The sequence below is a fragment of the Gavia stellata genome, chromosome Z (genome assembly GCF_030936135.1).
Source record: "Gavia stellata isolate bGavSte3 chromosome Z, bGavSte3.hap2, whole genome shotgun sequence".
Taxonomy (NCBI): Eukaryota; Metazoa; Chordata; class Aves; order Gaviiformes; family Gaviidae; genus Gavia; species Gavia stellata.
In genome coordinates this window covers 22,252,536-22,276,228 of record NC_082637.1, presented here as the reverse complement: position 1 = coordinate 22,276,228, position 23,693 = coordinate 22,252,536, and the positions used below count along the sequence as shown (strand labels likewise).

General features: G+C 37.2%; 1 protein-coding gene across 2 annotated transcripts in view; it reads left to right on the top strand.

Moving 5' to 3' along the window:
- PDE4D (phosphodiesterase 4D) overlaps nt 1–23,693 on the top strand; it is a 418,379-nt gene that overhangs the window by 47,138 nt on the left and 347,548 nt on the right. The window contains exon 1 of one of the 2 annotated variants that reach the window (XM_059833974.1): nt 1,151–1,419. The exons of the other annotated variant lie outside the window; for it this stretch is intronic. Within the exon in view, the coding sequence (XP_059689957.1) occupies nt 1,151–1,419 (269 nt within the window). Of the gene's footprint in view, nt 1–1,150; nt 1,420–23,693 lie in introns of those variants that run through there. 2 annotated transcript variants of the gene reach the window in all.

Sequence of the window (23,693 nt, the reverse complement as noted above, 5' to 3'; positions counted from 1 at the left end):
GCTGAAGTGATTTATTTTAATTAAAAAGGAAAAATTAAATCTCAGGATTGATAGACAAAGGTTTTGTTGGATCAGAAAACTGCACCAATATCTTGTTTGCATAAGCCATGAAAAAAAGATATTCTAAAAATGAAATTTAGTAGCAGCATGTATTGGTGAAATAAATGCAAGTACTTTTGCCTTTTTATATTTTGCAAGTTCTCTTTTAATTTCTTTTGATAGTTTTTTTTCCCTGCCAGCTGTGAACAGAAAAGAGGCACTTCCTTAGTTCAAGTAGTGGTCATGATTTGAAGATATACTGACTTAAGAACATCTCGTTAAACAGATACCAGTAGCTGTCATAGTCTGATTTCAGTTTGTGCGGAGATCTTAAATGTTTGTTTTGTTTTTCTGGAAAATGTAAGGCAGCAAGTATTAGCCTTTCCTAAATGCATTTGAAAACTGGTTGTGATAAACTGACTTGGAGGTTGGGGTGGGGGGGAGGGGGGGGAGGGAGAAGGCAGAACCTAAACCCTTTTACATTATTCAATTGTAGCATTTGCTAGTTAGCTTAAGAGGTAAAAGTTTGTAATCTTGATTTGTAAATGGAGATTACAAAGATAAATACTGTAGATCCTGGAAAAAGCAGAGGTTATTCAGCAATCCCCCTTCCTTTCAGCCTCCCTGAAGGTTCAGGAATAAGCAAACGGAAACAATAACCAAACAAAATGAGCACGCATCTGATGTTTAAGCCCTCCTCCAGCACTTTTTATGTACATAATGAGAAGTCACTCAAGCAGCTGCAGCACATTAGTTCCAATAGTCTAACAGGCAGCTTTACAGCTCCAACAAAGGCTGTGCTAAAGCAGTTTCTTCCTCCTGTGCTCACTTGCTATGATAGCTAGTAAGTGATCTTTGGCAGCAGGGCTGCGAGAGGAGTGGTAATGTTTAATAGGTTTCTGTGGAGGAGTTAGCTTGCTTTTTTTCTTTGTAGATCATTATCTATAGAGATACGCTGAGGGCAGGCGACACCATGTTGAAAACAGAGTAGGCTGAACTGGAGTAGGAGCTCTGCGCAGTTCTTGGGAACTGATTTGGAAAGGAAATATTTTAAGTAGTTAAGCCAATATTTGATTTTATTAGACCTTAGTAACAAACTTACTTGGGAAACATGGCTCAGCAGACAAGTCCGGACACTTTGGCTGTTCCTGAGGTGGATAATACACATTGTCAAAATCCATGGTTAAATGAAGATCTTGTGAAGACCCTGAGGGAAAACCTGTTGCAACATGAAAAGTCCAGGACATCTAGGAAATCTTCATCTGCTTCTCCCCGGCTGTCTCCAGTTATTTCTCCTCGAAACTCTCCGAGGCTTTTGCGCAGGATGCTTTTAAATAGCAACATACCAAAACAGCGGCGTTTCACTGTGGCACATACTTGGTAAGCACTGAGCGGGATGTCATGAAATGTCAGATTAACTTTTCTTTGTAGAGCATTTATCTCCTCGATGTTAGTTCTTATATTTGTTGATTTGGTCTGTGCATGAATCTCTCTGGTTGAAAGAAACAGTTCTAATTTGTGACTCAAGTTAATTTCAGACCTGAAGTTTAAAATAGTAATTTATATAAAGTAAGAAAACATCTATTTGCTTGCACAAAAACTACTCTCTATCCTCTGATTTCTTAGGTGATAATTCCTTTTTTCCCCCTCGCCCAGAAATAAAAACTGGAGTCTTAAGAAGGAAAAGTACTTATTTCATTCTGTGCTGTTCAGGCCAGAGTGAGTAGGCTTTTTTTCTTTGATGTATCTTTTAAATATTTATTTATTTATTTATTTATTGGCAATTTATGACCCTTCTGCCCCTAAGCAGAATAGCATGTTTGTTTATCTTTCAACTCAAATTAAGAAGGACATGACAGAGAAGAATGGTGGGAATAGATATTGTATATGAAACAGTGATTTTTGTTAAAGCAGTTGCTAGAATAAACAGGAACGATGGAAAAGGAACCCCTTGTTAAATGATTCACTAGTACTACTTTTGTAAGTTGATAATTTCTTAGACATGTGTTTGTGATCAAATCTATAAGGGACATTCATTTTGTTTCATCCATCTTCTGTAAAACAGCAGCATAATTTTATTACTTTATTATATTTTAAAATGTTACATACGACATTATTGTAACTTAATAATGCTTTCCTGTTTGCTTTGATGGTCCTGAGATCTTGATGTGTTCTGGTTTTTATTGTGCGATTTTTTTTTTTTCCCCCATGATTTTTCAAATAAAAATGTAAGCTAAAGAAAGGAGGGCAATGAAATATCTTCAAAGAAAGTAAGTCATGCATTCTAAGCAGCAAATGGATATGTTATTCATGTTTATCTTCATTTCTCTGAAATTAGATTTACACCACAGCTATGTGACCGGTATGTGCATTGCACATTGTATAAACGTGTGCCTAAATCTTTACTATATATATGTATTTGTGTAGCTAAAATACTCCTTTGATAAAATAATATTTTTACCCTTGAAAATCTTGAGGAAAAACAAGCATACCTTTATACTTAAATAGTATTTGTTTAGAAACCAGTGTACCCGGTTAGAAATCAAATGTGTAACAGAAAACTGAATGAAATTAGGATATGTCATGTCCCTTTAACAGTTATGCATCAATTCCAACGACATTAAGGATCTCTAACTGCTGGTCTGCATTAAATAATATATAAAACAGTCTATATAGAAGAACATGCAGGAGTAAAAAAAAATTCAGGCAGAGCTGTTTTACATTGTAAGATGAAAATAAATAAAAATTTGTGAAAGTTTACAGAAGGAAATTATCATGTGTGATTATGTATGTGTTATGACAATTATTGCAGACAGTTTAAGAAGACGGAGAAAGGAAGAGTATTAAAAGGCACAGATATGAAGTGAACAAACAGGTTTGGGCAACATTAAAGGGCAAAGGCTGGCATAATATTAAAAAGTGGAATTTTGTTCAAAGGCATTTCCTCTAGTAAGCTTCAGAAAGTTTTGAGTTTGGGTAGAGTGCCTTTTTTCAGCATGACGTGGAGTGTAGGAAATGCTTGGGGTTTTCCCATATATGTGAAATACTAGGCCTGCAAAATACCGTTGTTGAACAATTCATAGTTATTTCTAAATGACTTGTAAGACTGGCTCATCTTAGCAGCACTTTTTTTTCAGCAAGTAGAGAAGTAGAGAGACAAGCAGAGACTTACAATAAATTTACTTGAGAACCTGCAAAGAATAGTATTTCAGAATTGAAAATGGAGGAGAAAAAACCCACTAATCTTAAGTAACAACATATGTGATGAGACTTACAGACGTATGAAGGGAAGCAGAAGCACTACTGTGTGCTTACAAAATTTATTTGTTGCCAAATCCCATCAAGACTGTAGCTACTGATACATCTTCACTTGGTTATCTATTTAGAAAACTGAGATGCTGTGTGATAGATGTGGTTTCTAGACGCTTTGGCTACATAGGCATTATAATGGTTTTAATTCCATATCCACATAATCCATTTTGGACAGCTCATAAAAAAAAGTGCTTTTGAAAACTGAGCAGTTGTAAACTTACTCCAAAAGATTGTACTATAGAGGATCCATTCTGGTTTTAGTGCATATAGTTTTTTCCATCATAGTTACGACTTTCTTTGTAAGTATTCTAATTTTCTTGTATTTGTAATTTAATCTGTTTGGTACTTTAAGAATAGTCATTGAATTCATGTATACATCTTTCTTGTTTAGTCTATTGTTCACACAGGCATTAAAAATTTTAATAACATGATCTCATTCAAGCCACCAATAAGTTGGAAAGCCATTCTGACTTTGCAAAACACCACTAGTTTTATAAATTCGGTATTTTCTTACATTTTTCTTATGGCTAGAAGTTTATGTATATAGGTAGCAGAAGAACTAAATGTGTAACACTAAAGATACTGCTGCTTGTTGCAGTGATGCCAAATACAGCCACCACAGATCCAGTGCATGAAAACAATGCGCTTAGGTTGTACCTAACTCCCTGATTTTCAGGCTCTGAAATGGCACAGATGCAGTCAAGAAGTGGGTGGCAGATTGATTAATTGTTCTGGCAAGCCCATTCTTCCCCTTTTCTTTCATAAGGCCCCTAGCTCTCCCCCTGTAATGGCCTGGAATGTAGAACTGTTGACACCAAAATGCATAAGGTGCATAAATGGCCACGTTGTGAACTGCCAAAATGCAAACGTCTTTTGTTACGTGATGAGGTATACAATCATAGGATGCAATGTTCACATACATGTCCATTTACACAATGGGGTGATGGTATGCTATGTAAAAGGCATATTAACTGCTTGTGATTAAAAAAGGTAATGTAGATTGTAAGCTTTTAAGACCTCTTTAAGATTTATTGTTCTTCTTTCTAGAATAGCTGAACCATTGTATCTTCTGAAAAACCATGTCTTGCAAAAGATTGTCATGAAAATTGTACACAAACTGGGCCATTTACTAGGGAGTGCTTAAGAAACTGATGGAACCATTTATTTAAATCTGTTCTGTCTGTGTTGGTTGTGTTCAAGAAGTCACAACTTAATAGGGTTTTTTTTTTAATTTGTTTTTGATAGGAGGTTTCCTTGCACTATAGTCAGAAATCTGGTTATATAACTTGATTTTTCTTACAAGAGTGTAACGGAAGATTTGCCAATATTTCTGTCAGCTCAGAGTTCATCACTAGCCATTAACCTCAGACATTTTATGAGTCCTTCTCTTCTTCCTTTTCTTCTTTATCCTTCCCCAACTGTAACTCTGAAATTAATTCTAACACTTGAAAGAGAAACTACTCATTTTAGGATTTTAGAGAGGAAAAAATACAGCATTAAGAGTGAGTTGAAAGAGAAGGTTTTAAGTAGTAGAAGTGCATAGGGTCTTCATTTTTGTTGGAGAAATTTCTGAATAACTTATAGCTTCAGAGAGTATTACATCTAGTCTTGTCTGTAACTGTGAAATTAAAACTACTTAAGTCATCTTGAACTTTTAGCCTGGATCGCTGTCAGCCTCTGGACAATGTCAGTCGGCAATCTACAGGAAACAACCATACCAACTGAAAAGAAACAAGTGTTTCAAAGCTTCTTGGCCAGGAATTCAAATATACTCTAGCCAAAACCAATTCAAGTGCCTCAGAAATCTGCATTATATTGTCTTAATGTAAATGTAATCATAATGCCTTAAGATCTGGTCAATATAATGACACAGCAGCACATATTACAACCGGACACAGACAAGATAAATTAAGTCCTCTGGTATGTGCTTGAAAAATTCAATTTCTGGATTGTCTTGGTTGGCTCTTCATATGCCTTTTCTAAGCTGCCTATTACCCCAGTGCAGTTTGGCAGGACAGATCATTAGGGTGGGATCATACGTGCTGGGATTTGTGAGAAGAGAGGGCCTTCAGTTACAGGGAAGGAGACTGTCAGTTCCCCAGCTGTGTGAACAGCCAGTGTGTGTGAGACATGTCCAAAGGTCTGTGGAAGGATGTTTAGATACTTTAAATCATACAGCTTTAGTAACTCATGTGGGAAGTCAGCTTTCCTTTATTTTCCATGAAAAATTCCTTTCTGTATGAAAGGGAGGAGAAGCAAGAAGCACAAATATTTGGAGCAGGATAATAAGTTTAGTGCAACATAGCAACTAAATTGTATCTATTTAATTAGAAGTATGAAGTCATGGCATGCATGTGCTTGATTTCTTTGGCCTTTATTATTTGCTGCTTTAATACTTCTTAGTGAACACACAATGTTCAAACAGTCATTTTTTCTCTGTTGTGCGTGTGTAACTTTGCACAGAGTATTTGCTACCTTTGTGATTTATTTGTGTGTGTTCAGATAGAGCAAGTAGTGATATACGACTTTTTTTAATTACATAAAGTGGGTTTGTTATTCATGGGTCCATTTTCAGTCTTCCCATTTGATATCTGTCCCCTCTCCAGCTCTTCTGGGGTTTGTTTAGAACTTTCTGATGTTCATGGTTTTTATATTTTCGTTCTTTAGACTTTTTTTTTTAAACGTGCACCCCCAAACCTAACATTTAATATTACTGATGGTGAGAATACAAGTATGTGCCCAGTTATATAGAGTACTTTTGTCTGAATTCAGCCAGCCTTTGTCCCCACCCATAGTAAATAGTTTTACATTGACTTTGGCATTCAGATATGAAAATGATAGATGCCTTAGAAATAGTTTAGATAGATATGGGTAAGGTGTGCCATTTTAAGTTTCAGGAATGTTACTGACATAAGGGTACTGATAAACTCAGGTCTTTGTTTATTTTTATTGCACAATATCTTTTCATGCACTTCTAGCACTAATTGCAAAAAAAAAAAACCCAAAACCTCAAGTATTAGTTATAGGTAGATTGCAGAAGAGCAACATATTTAACTTGATGTGGTTGTACACTGCCTGGTTCAGGGTATTTATGCTGAAACTACTAAACTGTCCTGAAGCTATACCAAACTGAGATTATAGACTTTTTCTCACTGCAGATTTCAAGATACATTTTCTTCAATGATTTTTAATGCCTGTATATGTTTTCCTCTCCTTCACTACTCAGTGCTTTTCAGGGAACTAAAGTAGATACAATTTGGTGTATGAAAAGTACTTCTGAAGTAAGATCCATCAAAGCAGAGTAGGATGATAACTATGCTAAGAACACTAGAAAAGGATAGGATTCATAGTCTGTATACTCTATGTGTGTATGCTCTATGCTAACAGCTGAAACGTTCTAGAGAGTTGTGCAGAGTAGTTCAAACTTCTGTGGAAAAAAATTTGAGTGTTATGGAAGAATATTTCAAAGAGAAGCCAGATTGCAGCATATTCTCCCAATTTAATTAGATGCATGTACTCATGAGATTAAAGGCAGTGTTTAATCAGGTTACAGGTGCAATAAAATTTAATTAACAAGAACATCCTTTTGGAACTATTAAAGTAAAATGTAAAGTTTAAGAAGAGAAGATTATTTGAGTAAGATGAAGATAAGTTTCACACTTGCATATATGACCTTATTTGTTTCTGTTCATTTAAGACAAGATCTGAGTTTCTTCTACTACTTCTTTGTTTTTTCTCACTTAAGTTTTCTTCACACTTTCTAAATCAACTGACCAAATATTATATAAAGTTTTAGTCCAGGTAACAACCAGCATATTACAGAGGACTCTCTTCCATTGTTTTTCAGACTTTTTAGAATGGGTTACCTTACTCCTTTTCTGGAATAGTATGTGAAACTCTCCACATATAATGTAAAGGTAGTCATAATAGATGCATAAGTCATTCCCAGGAAGTAATTTAATTCACAATATTGTCACAGAGACACTCTACGAATGTGTAAGATAACCCAATCCACATATCTACTCTTTTCTTGAAATTCTGTTACGTAAAGAGGGACATGCTTGTGTGGATCCTTGTATAAAAATAGGTAGCAAGCTTACAAAGTCAGTATGCGTATTTGACGGGATCTGTGCACACATATGCATGGGTTAGTGGAGCAGAGGCAAGGAATGAACTAGGGGAACATGATCCTGCCTGGTATCTATGGAGTGGCTTGCAATAAGCTGAGGGTGCTGCACAATGGTGTTAAATACTGACAAGTTAATTTACCAGAGAAAAAATACTGTTTCACCACAGCTCAAACCTGAGAATACCCTAAAAACCTTAGTATACCTATAAACCCTAGCATAATTGTATTGCAAGTTGTTATGTGTGACTGCAAGGTTTTTAACTATTGTACACTTCCAGCATGATAAATTCTCTGATTTCCTTAATTTTTTCTTTAAGAATTTACAAAAAGTTCTATTAGTTTTTGTAGAATGTTTTTATTAGCTTACTGTGTAACACCTTGGGAAGCCTGTTAGACCCAAGCAGTCTTCCATGTTTCTTCTTGTTGGATCACTGTGATTGCATTTTGCAAGCTTGCTATCTTCACTTTCATTTTGCATGGGTATATTACTATTTTATTTGTGGCTTGCTAAAACAGGTTATTTGTTGTTGCCCCAACCCGGGCAATCCTGTCTGTTTCTCCTGCAGTTTCACACATTTTCAATGTTTTATGCAAGCTAAAATTGGTATCACATGGTTGCCTTTTTCTCTGTTTTGAATTTCAAGACTCCACTGTACCTTGGCCTTAAATTAAGGATTTCATAGGTATTGTATAGTTGCATATACATAACCTCAATGTTTCAAATGTGTTATAAAAGCTTCAGAAGTTTCTTTTCCTTTTTGATTTCTCATGGTAATTCATATCTCTTAATAGATATACTTCTTATGGGAATAAATATTCTTAGCTTTTCTTTAGCACAGTTTAGCAACTAGCTGACTTTTTCTTTCATACATTCTTAAAGAGCTTCATCTTCTTTGGGATTTGTAGGTATTACTCATTTTTTTTTCTCTTGTGACATTTCTTCTGTATCTCATAAACTTTTTGGGGTTTTATACTTCTGTTTCATCTAGTACCAAGCATGACTTTTCTACTGGTGGTCGAGGACAACACTGAGCTTAAAACTTGCAACAGTTCATTCCAACAACAGATAAGTTATCATTTAAGTGAGAAAGAAGAGTGCGACAGGGGTGTCAGCATCTCTGTCAAGATACCAGTCCGATAAGGAGCAACTCTTGACTGGAACCAGCAAGTTTTCCTCCGTCAAAGGGCAGACCACTGGCAGACATGATTTATACAGAGGTGCAGTGAAACTTTTGCTATCAGAAGGCTTATTTCTGTCCTGATCTAGGCAAAATGGCCAGTCTTAGAACTGGTCTCTAGCTGGGGCAAGTTACAGGTGCTTAGACTATGTCTGCAGTAGAGTGTGGTCACAGTTGTGGTGGGATGTACTGCCAGACCTGTCCTTTCACTCATGCCCAACTAATGTTTGATCTTGGTCACTAGATAATACTGGTAATATTGGCATCTCCCCTTACCTACATCTCTCCCCTTACAAGAAATAATCTTGTAAAACCTCTACTGCTTTATACTATGTAGATGAGTACATTTAATTAATGTATAGTGGGTTGACTTTCCATTTCTAAACCCCAAAATTCAGCAAGCGTTCACCTTCTTTCTCCTTCATCAGACATGGTGTGACACTAGATGGCTAACACTTCATGTTAGCACAGAACTTTTTTCTGGTAGTAGTATATTTCCATCTCAGTAAACATTCAGGATCTTCTATCCATTATTGTTGACAGCTTACTTTTACTAAGCCTCTGCATTCAGTTCTTTGGAAAAAACCATATACAGAATTAATGGAGCAAAAAAGTAAAATTCTGTGCATGCACAGGATGAAATGTAAAACAAGAAGGACATACTCTGTTTCATTTATTGTTTTATAAAGAAACACTTGTGGTCATGTCATAATGCTTTAATTGTAACCTGTTTTCCTCTTAGATCGTACTTTTCTTAGTGATCAGATCTATTCTGTGTTCTCCAGTGTACCAAATTTACCAGTACTCGTTAAATATTCTTATTATAACAGATAGAACTAACCAGTTGGAATCTCATTGTCACAAGTGCTCCACAGGTATGCTCCCGACAGTGAGGTTGATTATTGTAGACTAGCAGTCACAGACTTTTATGAACAATAGATTGTTCAAGCAACTTTGGAATACTTTAAGGTGTAACAATATGTGAGAAAGAATGATGTACAATTAAATACATTAGCTTTATGGGCCAGACTAATTTTCCAGGAACTTTCATATTGTACTTTAATGTGTGAATTTGTCTTTGGGATTATCTCTCGATAGAATTACCTTGATAATTTAAAATATCATTGTGGATTTATTAATTGAACATATAAACTGAGGGGTTTGTGTATACGTGTGGGTTTTTGTGATGTATGTTTTACTGGGCTTCTGTGATAAAGCTGCATCTGCTGAGCCTGACAAGTAATCTCCAGAACAAGTAGTAGGAGCGTGCTAGAGAAGGACTCTCAGAGTCACAGAATCACTAAGGTTGGAAAAGACCTGTAAGATCAAGTCCAACCATCAACCAACACCACCATGCCCATTAAACCATACCACTCAATGCCACGTCCACACGTTCCTTGAACACCTCCAGGAATGGTGACTCCACCACTTCCCTGGGCAGCTTATTCCAGTGTTTCACCACTCTCTCAGTAAAGAAATTTTTCCTAATATCCAGTCTGAATCTCCCCTGGTGCAACTTGAGGCCATTTCCTCTCGTCCTGTCACTCGTCACTTGGGAGAAGAGACCAACACCCACCTCTCTGCAACCTCCTTTCAGGTAGTTGTATAGGGGGATAAGGTCTCCCCTCAGCCTCCTCTTCTCCAGGATAAACAAGCTCAGTTGCCTCAGCCACTCCTCTTAAGACTTGTGCTCCAGACCCCTCACCAGCTTCATCGCCCTTCTCTGGACACGCTCCAACACCTCAATGTCCTTCTTCGAGTGAGGGGCCCAAAACTGAACACAGGATTCGAGGTGCGGCATCACCAGTGCCGAGTACAGGGACACGATCACCTCCCTGCTCCTGCTGGCCACACTATTTCTGATACAGGCCAGGATGCCGTTGGCCTTCTTGGCCACCTGGGCACACTGCTGGCTCATATTCAGCCGGTTGTTGAGCAACACCCCCAGGTCCTTTTCTGCCGGACAGCTGTCCAGCCACTCATCTCCAAGCCTGTAGCACTGCATGGGGTTGCTGTGACCCAGTTGCAGGACCTGCCACTTGGCCTTGTTGAACCTCATCCAATTGGCCTGGGCCCATCGATCCAGCCTGTCCAGATCCCTCTGCAGAGCCTTCCGACCCTCGAGCAGAGCAACACTCCTGCCCAACTTGGTGTCGTCTGCAAACTTACTGATGATGCACTTGATCCCCTCATCCAGATCATCGAAATATATTAAACAAGACTGACCCAAACCTGAGCCCTGAGGAATGCCACTTGTGACCAGCCGCCAAATGGATTTGACTCCATTCACCACAACTCTCTGGGCTCGGCCATCCAGCCAGTTTTTTACCCAGTGAAGAGTGTACCTGTCTAAGCCACGAGTTGCCAGTTTCTCCAGGAGAATACTGTGGAAGACAGTGTCAAAGGCTTTACTAAAGCCCAGGTAGACAACATCCACAGCCTTCCCCTCATCCACTGGGCGGGTCACGTGGTCATAGAAGGAGATCAGGTTGGTCAAGCAGGACCTGCCCTTCATGAACCCGTGCTGGCTGGGCCTGATCCCTTGGTTGTCCTGCACGTGCCCTGTGAGCGCCCTCAAGATGAACCTCTCCATAATCTTCCCTGGCACCGAGGTCAGGCTAACAGGCCTGTAGTTTCCTGGATCCTCCTTCTGGCCCTACTTGTAGATGGGTGTCACGTTGGCAATCCTCCAGTCGTTCGGGACCTCCCCCGTTGACCAGGACTGTTGATAAATGATGGAGAGTGGCTTGGCAAGCTCCTCGGCCAGCTCCCTCAGCACCCTTGGGTGGATGCCATCAGGCCCCATAGACTTGTGAGTGTCCAGGTGGCATAGCAGGTCATTAACTGCTTCCTCCTGGATCATGGGGAGTTTATTTTGCTCTCCATCCTTGTCATCCAGCTCACGGAGCTGAATACCCTGAGGATACCTGGTGTGGCTGTTAAAGACTGAGGCAAAGAAGGCATTAAGTACCTCAGCCTTTTCCTCATCCTTGGTGATGATGTTCCCTCCCGCATCCAGTAAAGGATGGAGATTCGCCTTGGCTCTCTTTTTGTTGTTAATGTATTTATAGAAACATTTTTTGTTACCCGTTACGACCGTGGCCAGATTGAGCTCTAGCTGGGCTTTTGCCTTCCTAATTCCCTCTCTGCATGACCTAACGAGTTCCTTGTACTCTTTTTCAGTTTCCTGCCCCTTCTTCCAAAGGTGATAAACTCTCCTTTTTTTCCTGAGTCCCAGCAAAAGGTCCCTGGTCAGCCAGGCCGGTCGTCTTCCGTGCTGCCTCTTCTTACGGCACATGGGTACTGCGTGCTCCTGCGCCTTCAAGATTTCCTTCTTGAAGAACGTCCAGCCTTCCTGGACCCCTTTGCTCTTCAGGACCATCTCTCAAGGGACCCTCTCAAGCAGTGTCCTGAACAGGCCGAAGTCTGCCCTGCAGAATTCCGTGGTAGTGTTTTTGCTGACCCCCCTCCTCACTTCACCAAGAATGGAGAATTCTGTCATTTCATGGTCGCAAAGCCCAAGACGGCCTCCGACCTTCACTTCTCCCACCAGTCCTTCTCTGTCTGTAAACTGCAGGTCAAGCAGGGCACCTCCCCTGGTAGGCTCCCTTACCAGCTGCGTCAGGAAGTTATCTTCCACACACTCCAGGAACCTCTGAGACTGTTTCATCTCTGCTGTGTTATATTTCCAGCAGATGTCTGTCCCCCACAAGAATGAGGGCTTGCGACTGTGAGACTTCTGCCAGTCGCTTGTAGAATGCTTCGTCGACTTCTTCGTCCTGGTTGGGTGGTCTATAACAGACACTCAGCAGGATATCTGCCTTGTTAGCCTTCCCCCTCATGCTTACCCATAAGCATTCAACCTTGTTGTCACAGTCGTTGAGCTCTATACAATCAAAACACTCCCTAACATACAGAGCCAACCTACCGCCTCTCCTTCCTTGCCCATCCATCGCAGCACTCCAGCCATGCGAGTCATCCCACCATGTTTCTGTGATGGCGACCACGTCATAGCTGTCCTGCTGCACTACGGCTTCCAGCTCCTCCTGTTTGCTGCCCATGCTGTGTGCATTGGAGTAGATGCACTTGAGCTGGGCTATCGATTTCAACCCCAATATTGGCATGCCACCCCTAGGCTCATCTCTAGGCAGCCTCGTTTCATCCCCTTCCCCCTTCAAATCTTGTTTTAAAGCCCTCTCAATGAGGCTTGCCAACTCATGAGCGAGAATCCTTTTCCCCCTTGATGATAGTTGAACTCCATCTGCTGCCAGCAGGCCCGGTGCCATGTAGACTGCCCCGTGGTCAATAAAACCAAAATTCCTCCAATGGCACCAGGCTCTGAGCCACAAGGTGTATTAAGAATATCTGTCTGTATATTCATTCCCTACCCCAAAATAGAATATGACAGTAAATTAAGTTCTATCCGGAACAGATTTTATAAATTGTGTGATTTTTTTTCCCAGCTTTATCTGAATAATGTATATTACCTTATTAAATAAGTTAAAGGAAAAGGAGGCGTTTCTGATGTGCATTTTAATATTATCACAATTTTCCAGTTATATTTAAATAAATAATTGATTTATTTGACCATTACCATAAATATACTTCTGCGTTATGGAAGACATAGCAATCACAGATAACGTATGTTGTTTTTTTTTAGGGATGGGTAAGTTCATAAAAAGATGAATCAGAAAAGCTAGCTATTGGATTTCCAGTCTTGCTGTGCAGCTGTAAGAACCTTTAAAATCTGCTGTACTTTCATAAGCACAGTCATAAGGAATAAAATCTAATTTATTTTAAAATATCATCTACCTCTTGGACCTATTCATTATTATGCACAGTCACATGACAGAGATTGAATTCTGCAAAGGTGTTAATTACAATCCTAGCATGTAACAGATTACATAATCAAAAAGAAAAAATAATGACTTGTGTAAATGCATGCTGTCATGGGAAATAGATTAGACCACATAATTAAATGTGGAAATCCATCAAGATCACAAAAAATATTCATTAAAAGGCCTAAGAACTGACTGCACAATAAGCTCTATTCCCCCCACAAAAATAATTTACTGCAGAAGAAGTATTTGAAACTTACAAATGACAGTGTTTCTCCAAGTGTGTATCACTCTTTTCCAAGGAATGCAATGTATGTGAGAAAATGCTAAATTAGATAATCCAGCTACAAAACGATTATTTAAGAACAGTTGTGCTTCAGTATTTCTTAATTATTGTGATAGTCACAGTCTGGAGACTTCCGTGTGGTTCTTTTGTGGGTGGACTATATTTGTCTCCTATGACTGTATGAGGTATATGTATCGGAGAAGGAATTGTTGCTGCTGTAGTCATACAACAGTTTCTGGTATCGGGTGGCACTAGTACAGAAGCAGCTGTGACAATACCAAGATTCTGGCTTTTCATTAACAATAGCTTGCCAAGAGAAACAATGTTAAAACACATGTTGATTGGGGGTGGGGGGCAGGCAGGCATCGGAGGAACAGGCTATGAGAAAAATGAAATCCCATTATAAGATTATTGGTAGCAATTTAAAAAGTGACACTAAGGCTGAAGCATGCTGAGTTCAAGATTGGACTGCATCTTTCAGTGTGTAAAAACCATCTCAAAAGAAAAAAATATTTTTAGGCGTGAACTTCAAGATAGAGTTTGTGAGGAATTTTCTAACAAAATATTGGAAAATACTGATTTATTGTGCCTGAAATATTTAATTTGAAATACTTCAGCGTTTCCAACCCCCCCATCCCTGAAGTAATTTCTGAGAGCAAGGAGTGCCTTGTTTTGCCTCACCTAGTGGCTGTGCAGGACGGAGTTCTACTGAGCTATGAGATACAAATCACAGTATCGTGTATTCTGTTCAAATAGGTGGCAATGAATAATAAATATATTAAATTATACATGTATTATAATTATATTATCATGTATTATAGATGAGATATATATGTCATGATCCAACAGCAGGTTCTGCCATTATTGTTGTTCTAAATATATACTACTTTTCCTTTAAGCCACCTCTCTTCTTTCAGCAAATTCACAGTATACTCAGTGGCCATATCTGCCAATTATTCTCTATTTTCTGTTTTTACATTATCAAAATTTCTTTCTGATCTGTTTTGTGTTTTTGGCTCCAATCTGGAAGCCTTCCCTTTTTAAAGATCTCAGTGTGATCTTGATAGACCTTAATGAAATGCTCCTTGAAACACTATCGTACACATTGCTGTCTTTTCATAATGGTGGTCTGATAACCATTATTCCACCTAGGAAGGTCAGTGGCTTATCAACCACTCCTCCAGAACCTCCATATCCTATATTGTATTATGTGGAAGTTCTTCTGTAAGGAAAAACATAAGTATTTTGTGGTAATAATCTTGTATGTTCACCAGATTTTGTTGGGTTAATGGTCTAATCGTCTCTATGACCTATGCAGGAATCTCTTAAGCTGGCTTGTAAACTGACAGCCACTAAAAGAATGTGCTTCCCAAGAATACAGTTTGTCAGTGTTCCTGTCAAGTAAATAAAAAAAAAGAATCAAAAAATCAAAAGTGTGTCTTCAGAATTATAAATCTTTTCTTCAGAACCTTTGTCAAGATTGTTCTTGGATGAGTTGTTCCAACTCCCTTTTTCTCCTTAGTACAAATGATCTGCCATCTCATTATCCTGCTCTTCATGTAACAGTTGTGGGTTTTTTTAATTATAAGGCTTTTCGGAGGATGATTTAATCTCTGCTCCCTTCAGAGGGTATATTAGAATGTAGAACTTGAGCTCAGTGCTGATGAATTTAAAGGACATGCCTTATGAACCTTTGGGAATGTATCACTAAAAGTAAAAAAAATTTTTATCAATTCTTTTGCAAACTGTCAAACAAAAACAGTTTAATGTCCAATGACCTGTTAAGAAGTGGGATTAATTACTAAGAATTTTTAATTTGTAACTTAAACTAGACTCTGTATAGACAACATTGAAAAGGGTTTTCACAACCCCTTCAGTCCTGGAGTGTCTGCTGCAAATGCTATTGATATGCTGAGCAGGAGTAGCTCCTTTTCTTATGTGAAGCTTATTTCACATGTCAGGGGGAATAAAATAATAAAATCTCAGCTGAGTCCAAAGAGGAAAGCCTCTGCCTTTCATTCTCCATATATTCTCAGAGCTGTCCAGTTCTTCAGACTACACGGTGCATTTAATTACAAAGTCACTCTAGTCATACCTTACACAATAAAAAATGCTTTGTCTCTTGTGGCTTTGCTACAAGCTGATACTTGCATGTCCAAAGTGCAAAGATCATCACCAATCAAAAATAAATAAATTTATTCATGTTTAAAAGTCTTATAAAAACATCATCAATTATATAAATGCACACAATGAAACATCATTCTTAAAATTCATAGAGAAGGTAAGGGCAGGTAAAAACATGAAGTGACCTTGGTCTGCAAAAGTTGTTTGGTAATGTTTTTTGAATATAAGCTTGTGCTATGAGCTGGAACTGTTAAATAGTTGCTGTTTCCATCCATACCTTTTTGGTAATAGAAAGGTATACTTTAGTTATTATAGAGGGAGTTATACAGAAGACAAAAAAGAATTAATTTGAAAAGGAAATCCCCTAATATTATAAAGGCAATCCTTTCTTTACTAACAAATAGGGTGTCACATGGTAGTTTATGTAAGAACTTATGCTTAGAAAACTTGATTGGAAAGTTCATGAAGCCTATGTCAGAAAAGACTAGGGCTATTCCAGACTTCAGTGTATATAAGGTGAAAGAAAAATACTTCAGTAGAAGGATGACGTAGTTACCAATGGATAATTTACTTTGATAAGTTATATAAAATGTAATTTAGTTCTTTTAAGGATATTTAGACCTTGGACTGAACTTAGCTCATTATATAGATTCTGTGAAGGTAACTAACATTGAATGACTTTCGCATAATTAATTCTATCCATATAATAAATTTATAGTGGAAGCACCCAATTTTGCTGTGAAGGTTAGAGTACTTTTGCAAAGTAGTAGTCTTTTTAAATATATTACATTTTGCAGATGGTAAGGTAAAAGTTTCATGAACAACAGTAGTCTTAGATAAGGAATTTGAGAAGTAGCAGGCTAGCTGGTTTTGGGGCATTTGAATGCAGATGAAGTTACATGAGTGACAGTAAGGAACAAAACTTGACCAGGTAGTAGTAATGCTTTGTCAGCAGCAAGGCTTAGAAGGTCTGGAGGAAAGCAGGTACATTAATGCTGGGGCTTGTATGAAAGTCATCTGACTGAAAACTAAAACTGTCTGACTCACTTTTTGTCTTCTTGAAGACTGATGATACCTTAGTATATTGACTATGGGTTATGATGCAGGCCACGTACAGTGTTATAAATGACTGTCTAATTTCAGACTACTTTAACAGGAACAGTATTGTTGTTTGGCTATAATCACCCAGTCTAAAGAGTGAGAAATGATGACTGTTTCTCTAGCCAAGCCCTCTTCTGTGTGCTATTTGCCAACAGTGGCAAATTAATTTCTCAGTCTTTCTCTAGCAAACTTCTTAATTGCTTTCATACTCATCCTGACATAGTTACATGATTACATAGTTACATGTGGGATTTTGGTACTAATTTGAAGTTGTTTACCTTTTCAGGAACTTTGTTGCCTCTAAAATAATGGTACTTGAATCTTCTTGCACTTTCATGCAATGAATAATAAAACCAATCAGTATCATGTTCAGAATAAAATGTGATGTGGTTCAAAAATACTTTTAATAGTGTGAAAAATAAAATGACTACCACAAAAATAAAATTTTCTGGATAATTAATTTCCTTATTTGTAACTGCAAAAAGAGAAGTCCAGCTTTTCTGTAAAAAGACTAATACAACATTGCTTAAGCTGCTGGCTTGTAACTCTCTCCTCTGAGTAAAAATCTTTGGGTGAGGATCAGGAAGCATTTCTATAAAAACTGTTTCTGGTCCATTCATTTATTTGAACAGAGTACTAAATTATAACATCTGATCTTTAATTATTGACTGCTTCAATGGTTTTGAGGAGGAAACAAATTCAAGTGACTTGACCAACATAGTAAGAGATTAACTTTCGGTATAACTAGATTTTTCAAGTTGAATTATAAAGTACAGTTTTTAACATTTGAGAAAGATTTTTCTTGATTAAATAAATAACCTATCAAGGAGCACTGAAAACAGTAGAAAAAATTATGGATGCCTTTTAAATCAATGTCTATGACATGATAGTGAAGTAACTATGAGGTCACAATGGCAAACAAAAAGATAAACTGCAGTTATGCTTTTATTTCAATGAGGCAAAATAGATGCATGATTGCTGTGTGATTGTTGTGTGCAGCAATCATGTAGCACTAGAGAACGAGCTTCTCAGCTCAGAGAGAAGGTATGTGCATTAACAAAATGTAAAAATCCAACTCCCACTTAAAATAATAACAGGCAAATTAGTGCTATGGTTACTGATTTTTGTAAGCAAATTCAAGCAGGGGGACACATGGCCTTGTGGATATAGTGTGAGACTACGTTGAAATATCCTGGGATTTCAAACCTAGCTCTGCCATCAGTTCCCATTCTTTGGATTCAGCAGACTTGTTTATATGCTATTGTCCTGATTTCTAAATACTTGAAATAAAACATTATAATATTTATCTCAGGAATGTTTTATTAATATTTTTCCAAAGCTTTCCAAGTATGCAGTGCTATCATTACTTACAGATCAAGAGAATGCTCACTTTTCATCTTCTAAATATTAAATACCCATTTATAGTTTCTTGTAGTGTCAACACTCCAGGTATTGTAGGAATCTAAGAAAACACTGTCTTTGTTTTGAACTTTTTAACTGTAGCAGAAACCAAACCAATATGAGCTTTAGGGGCTTTTTCCTTGTAGTTGTAAGACTAACTGCTGATCTGTAGACAGAAATCTGGAACGTTGATGTAGTTGAGGCTGATGAGTACATCTGAACTCATTTACTTTGCTTGTCATTAGACTTACCAGTTCAGGGATATGCTACACTAACCTTGACTATCCAGTTCAAAGCTTAGTTGTTTCTGATTCGCAGAAAGAGCCGGCAATGCAAAAGCGTGCCTGCTTTCAGAAAGGTGTAGACATCCTCTGGAGTGGAGAAAAAGCCAAGACACAGTTTTACAGAGTAGTATTTCTTTCTTAAATACAAAGCATATGTTCCCTGCTTTGCTCATTACAATTTCCAATGTCTGCAAATACTGAGCGGCAACAGACCTTTGCCTCTTTTTCTGTCTGTAAAATGTGTCTGTTCTGCTCAACCAAAGAAGTACTGGTCTCATGGAAAAGATGGTTGTGATCACTGTTAATGAGCACCTCTATCGATCAGAATGTGTGCTGTATGCAGAGGGCAAATTATGACTGCTTGGACAAACAATTCTAGCATTTCTTTGAGAAACTCTTATACAATCTTAATATCCTTTTCTGTAAGCAATTTCTGAGTGCAGGTTGGGGGGTTTTCAGGTTTTTTTGTTGTTGTTTTTCTAATGCAATGTTTTTTATGTCATTATACGATGTCCCCTTCATTACTCTCCTGAAGGCTTAGCTGTACTGTATTGACCTTCCATGTGTCTATTAAGAGAGATTGACAAGGAGATGAATGAACTTTCTGATGTTGGGATGCTGGAGTCACGTACTACCTGACTAAGTACATTAACCCATCTAGAACATATCGGTAGCTGTCTAAGAGGCAACATGGCAGAAATTAACCACTGTTTGCATTTGTGGGGTTGTATTTTCCAGGTATTCAGCTTGTTATTGAGCAAACCAATTTAAATATTCATTTTTTTAATATGATTTCTCTTACTTAAAAGTAATCTATGCCCTCTGGGATCAAAAAAAAAGGCAGATCTTTTCCAGCAAAGAAATCTTGGCATATTTCTATGATTACCTATCAGTGAGTCAACTGGAAGGGCTATGGTGACTAGTTGGAGTCTAAAACTGGTTTTTTTTAAGTTTTGCAATTGTAAGGGACATTGTTCTATTTTCTCTGCTAAGCTGAAGATCTGAACCCAAAAATTACCTCCAGAAAATAGACATGCAAATTAAATATTAAATAATTTAAATCTGGAAATTTAAAGTCTAAATATATATTCTGTTGCATTTTTAATTAATTTTAATTTTACGTTCTGCTTCTTGTTTATATGTTTTTCCATACTTACCACCGTGGCAATTAGTCCACACTTGTCATTGATGGCATTGCTTTCAATGAAATGTCTATGATATGAGTGGTGAGTCATTCTGTAGATAAGGCCAATGTGACAAAGTAAACAGTTTCTTTGCCGTCTGATACCTCTTGTATATTTTAAAGGGGTATAACTTTTCTGGGACCTTCATGTGCACTACTTCTGCACCTGTAGGCCTGTAAAGCCACTGAATTTTGTGCAGAGCACTCACTGAAACTGTGTAAAGAAATTATTCTGTTCCTACAGCTCTGAAAACAATAGCAAGTGGGTAAGAAAGTAAAAGAAAATACTCTTATTCTAATAGTTTTTATACTGACATTAGAAGCACAAAATATTTTTTTTCTGGTGCAAAGTAGGAATATTTGTATGGTGGCAAAGAAATATTTCTTAATGAAAAATTCAAGCTAGGGCAATGCAAGTATTACAGTACCATGATCTACAGAGATTCTTCAGGAGGTGAAATGTTTTAAAATTGTTTCACTGTGGGGAAAAAGAAAAAAATTTTAAAAGCAAAATAATTTAAGCATAATGAACTCAAATTAGGTATTGGAACTTGAATGTGGTTCAAATTCTCTTTGTTCTTGCGTCCTGGGGGGAAAAAATTAAAAGAAAATATAAAACTAATGTGATGCTGGCCATTTCCTTAATGTGAAAAATGTGGAGGGAGGAGTGGCTAAAATGTTATGAAAACTTTGCTAAAAGAAATGATAATGGATTAATTTTGCCAAGAGCATTATTTTGTAAATAAGCTTTTTCCATATCCTAAGTCCAACAGAAATGTAAGTATTGTTTTCTTAAATGCAGTTTACATTTCTTTATGACCTAAAACATCCCAAATGCATGAACAACTATTGCTGCCAATGCAGGAGAACGTGCATGCAATGGTGAAAAGAACCCATGTTGACTAAAATAATAAAGTCAAATCAGGAATGAAAGACAAGGGCAAAAATTGACTAATAAATAAATAAATAAAAGGAGAAAGAGAAAGCAGAAGTAAACCATTTACATCTTGAAGTGTAATTAAAGGAAATTGGCTTGTGCTGTGTTGAAGTCACTTGTTGAAGTGACTCTTAACTATTTTTGACTATTTTTGTATATATTAAAATTACTTGACTATATTGTTGTACAGCTTTGAAATTTTTTTTCTTTATCTTAACAACCCACCCATTTAGAAACTGAACAACCAGTTATAAAAATAACTTAGTTCAGAAAACACAATCTACCTATGTTTGTTTCTGACGCACTTAGACTGCCAATGTAGAAGTTCTCTTTTATTTGGGGGAGAACAAATGCATAGAATTAACAGCAACATGCAAAATAAACAATTTCCTGGCAAACTGATGCTTTTCAGCCATTGAACAGAACATAAATACTGGAGCAGTGAGACTTTGTTGTTCTTCGAACTGCACTGCTTTCGGTAGTTAGAAGCCAAGGATGCCAGAGAAAGACCAAGTCTCAACATGTAGGATAAGGGTGTGGGTGGTATGTTGTCAGAAGAATTCTGCTGGCTATTGAGTTTGCTCAGGTTAGAGATCACTTTGCAGCAAAGTGCTGCTGCCTGGAGGGTGTGATACCACGTCCCTGGCTCTGAGCAGGCCTCCTCCCACGGGCTGAGCCCAGAATTACATGTGCTTGAGGAATAAGCTGTCTCGATGCAATCACTGTTATCGTATAACTGTATATTTAATTAGGGAGAGGAAGTAGGAGCTTTGCTTATTCTCTTTTAAAAGCATTTTATGCATTAATACATTCATGTATTTATGTAGCGTTGTCCAAAAGTGACATAAATTTATGTTACTACATAAATACACATATGTAGTGACTGAAAACCCATTGCAATTGGGTAGAAGTAAATATTCTACTATTTTTAATAGCAACACAGTTAAATTTGCAGGTCTCCAACAGGAAAGATTTGTTAAGGACTTTAAAAATTCTGGTTGCCAGTGATAGAGATTGTATGATGCCTACAAAAGTGAACAGGAACACTCCAGAAAGTAAATCAAAATTAGTAAGATTAATTTTAACTGATTACTAATAAAATAATTAATTTTTTTTTAAATTATCATTTTATAACTTAAATAGTTTTAATAATTTTTAAATTATTTATTTATTTTGGAGGTAAGTTCCACCACATAAAGTAAGACTACTTTAACTCAGGATGAGTAACCCTATTACTGTTCAATATAATTTAAGTAAGCCCCTTTAAACTAAATCTTCTATGAAATAGTCGGTGCTCAAGCTGCTAGATGGCCTCTGCCAGAATCCTACCTCGTCTCTATTCTCCAATCCATCCGGATCAAATGAGGAGCAAGTTCCAGAGCTGGCACAGTTATGTGGTTATCATTTCACTCTTGTATCATTTTAGTAGTAGACATTTACCGAGGGACTTTCTCCAAGGAGTGGCTACACTGATTATACAGACAGAAAATATTTTAGAGCAAAGATGTCCTCCACACATTATGACTAGAAAGGAAGGAGGAAAAATAAAAAGAAAGAGATGGATTGGAATACATCAGATGGGAGAAACAGAAATTCTTAAAATTAAAACCCACGATAATTATGAGTTGTAACACCTTTTGGAACAATGACCAGCACCCTGGTCAGTCGTTGCACTTTTCTGTGTTGCCTGGAAACTGAAGTGAAATGGCCTCATTCATTTGCAGCTTGCCCCAGCTCTCCCCTGCTGTAGTGTTTGATACGTTGAAACAGAATATGCACTGAGCAGAACACAACTTAGAAGGCAAACATTGGTAAACCCATTAACAACGTGTTTTTTCTAAAGGGTGAATAGTGCTACTACATTTCAGTATAATATAATACTGCAGAAAAAATAAGAGAAATTTTCAGTAGTGTAGAGCTATTTCAGTTCTGTTAATCAGCAGCATGTTTTCAATGAAAAATAGAGCTAACTCCAACATCCAAAATGGCAATTTCTAATATCCTGTCTGAATAACTGCTATGTTTCATGCTTTGCAAACTTTGGTACATTATGCCATTTTCTAAAGCAGGAAATGTTTTGTGTCTTGGACTGTTAAATATTTGCAATATTTATAATTTAAAATATTTATTAAAAATAGCAGAATTAATAGTCTTAATGAAAGACAAGTGGATCCTATACAATATAATGGAAAATAACTATTTTTTGTGTCAATTATCCTAAAAAAAAAAAGAAAAAAATACATTGGTAATACAAAGGATAAAACCAAAGTTTGTGTTATTGATCAGGTTATTTGTCAAAGACTAGCTCTTTCTGTTTAAACAGCTGTAAAATAGAGGCTAATGTTGTTTGATAAAGCATGGTTTCTAAGTAAAGTTTTGGTTTTTTTAGTCAAAGCTTCTTTGGAATATTTCCATGTCTGGACAAATATTTTTCTGCAAGTGTTATTTTTCAGTCCAGCAAAGTCAGTGTAAAAGAATACACTGCTGGTGTAAGGCATTCTAGATCCCTGCATGCCTCTCTAAATAGCCAAAATTTAACAGTATCATGCTTTGTACTTGATCAAGCTTAATTTCCAGTGTTAAAGGACAGTGCTAGCTTTTCTGTAGTTGTGTAAATTCTATTTCACATCACCTCTTGGAATAAAGTGTATTGCGTAACACCTAAAATCTGGTAACATACCTCCTTTTCATCAGAGCTTGTTTCAAGTCTTGTGGTTTCACATAGGTAGATAATGGGTTTTTTCTAGCCCACTTTATAATTTATTTTGGAAAGAACTCCGTGTTTGTATGTGTAACATTTGGTACATAAGCTGATAAATGATTGAGAGATAAGAGGAGTATTCAAAGAAGTCAAAGCAACAGCAGAAAAAAAAAATGCTTT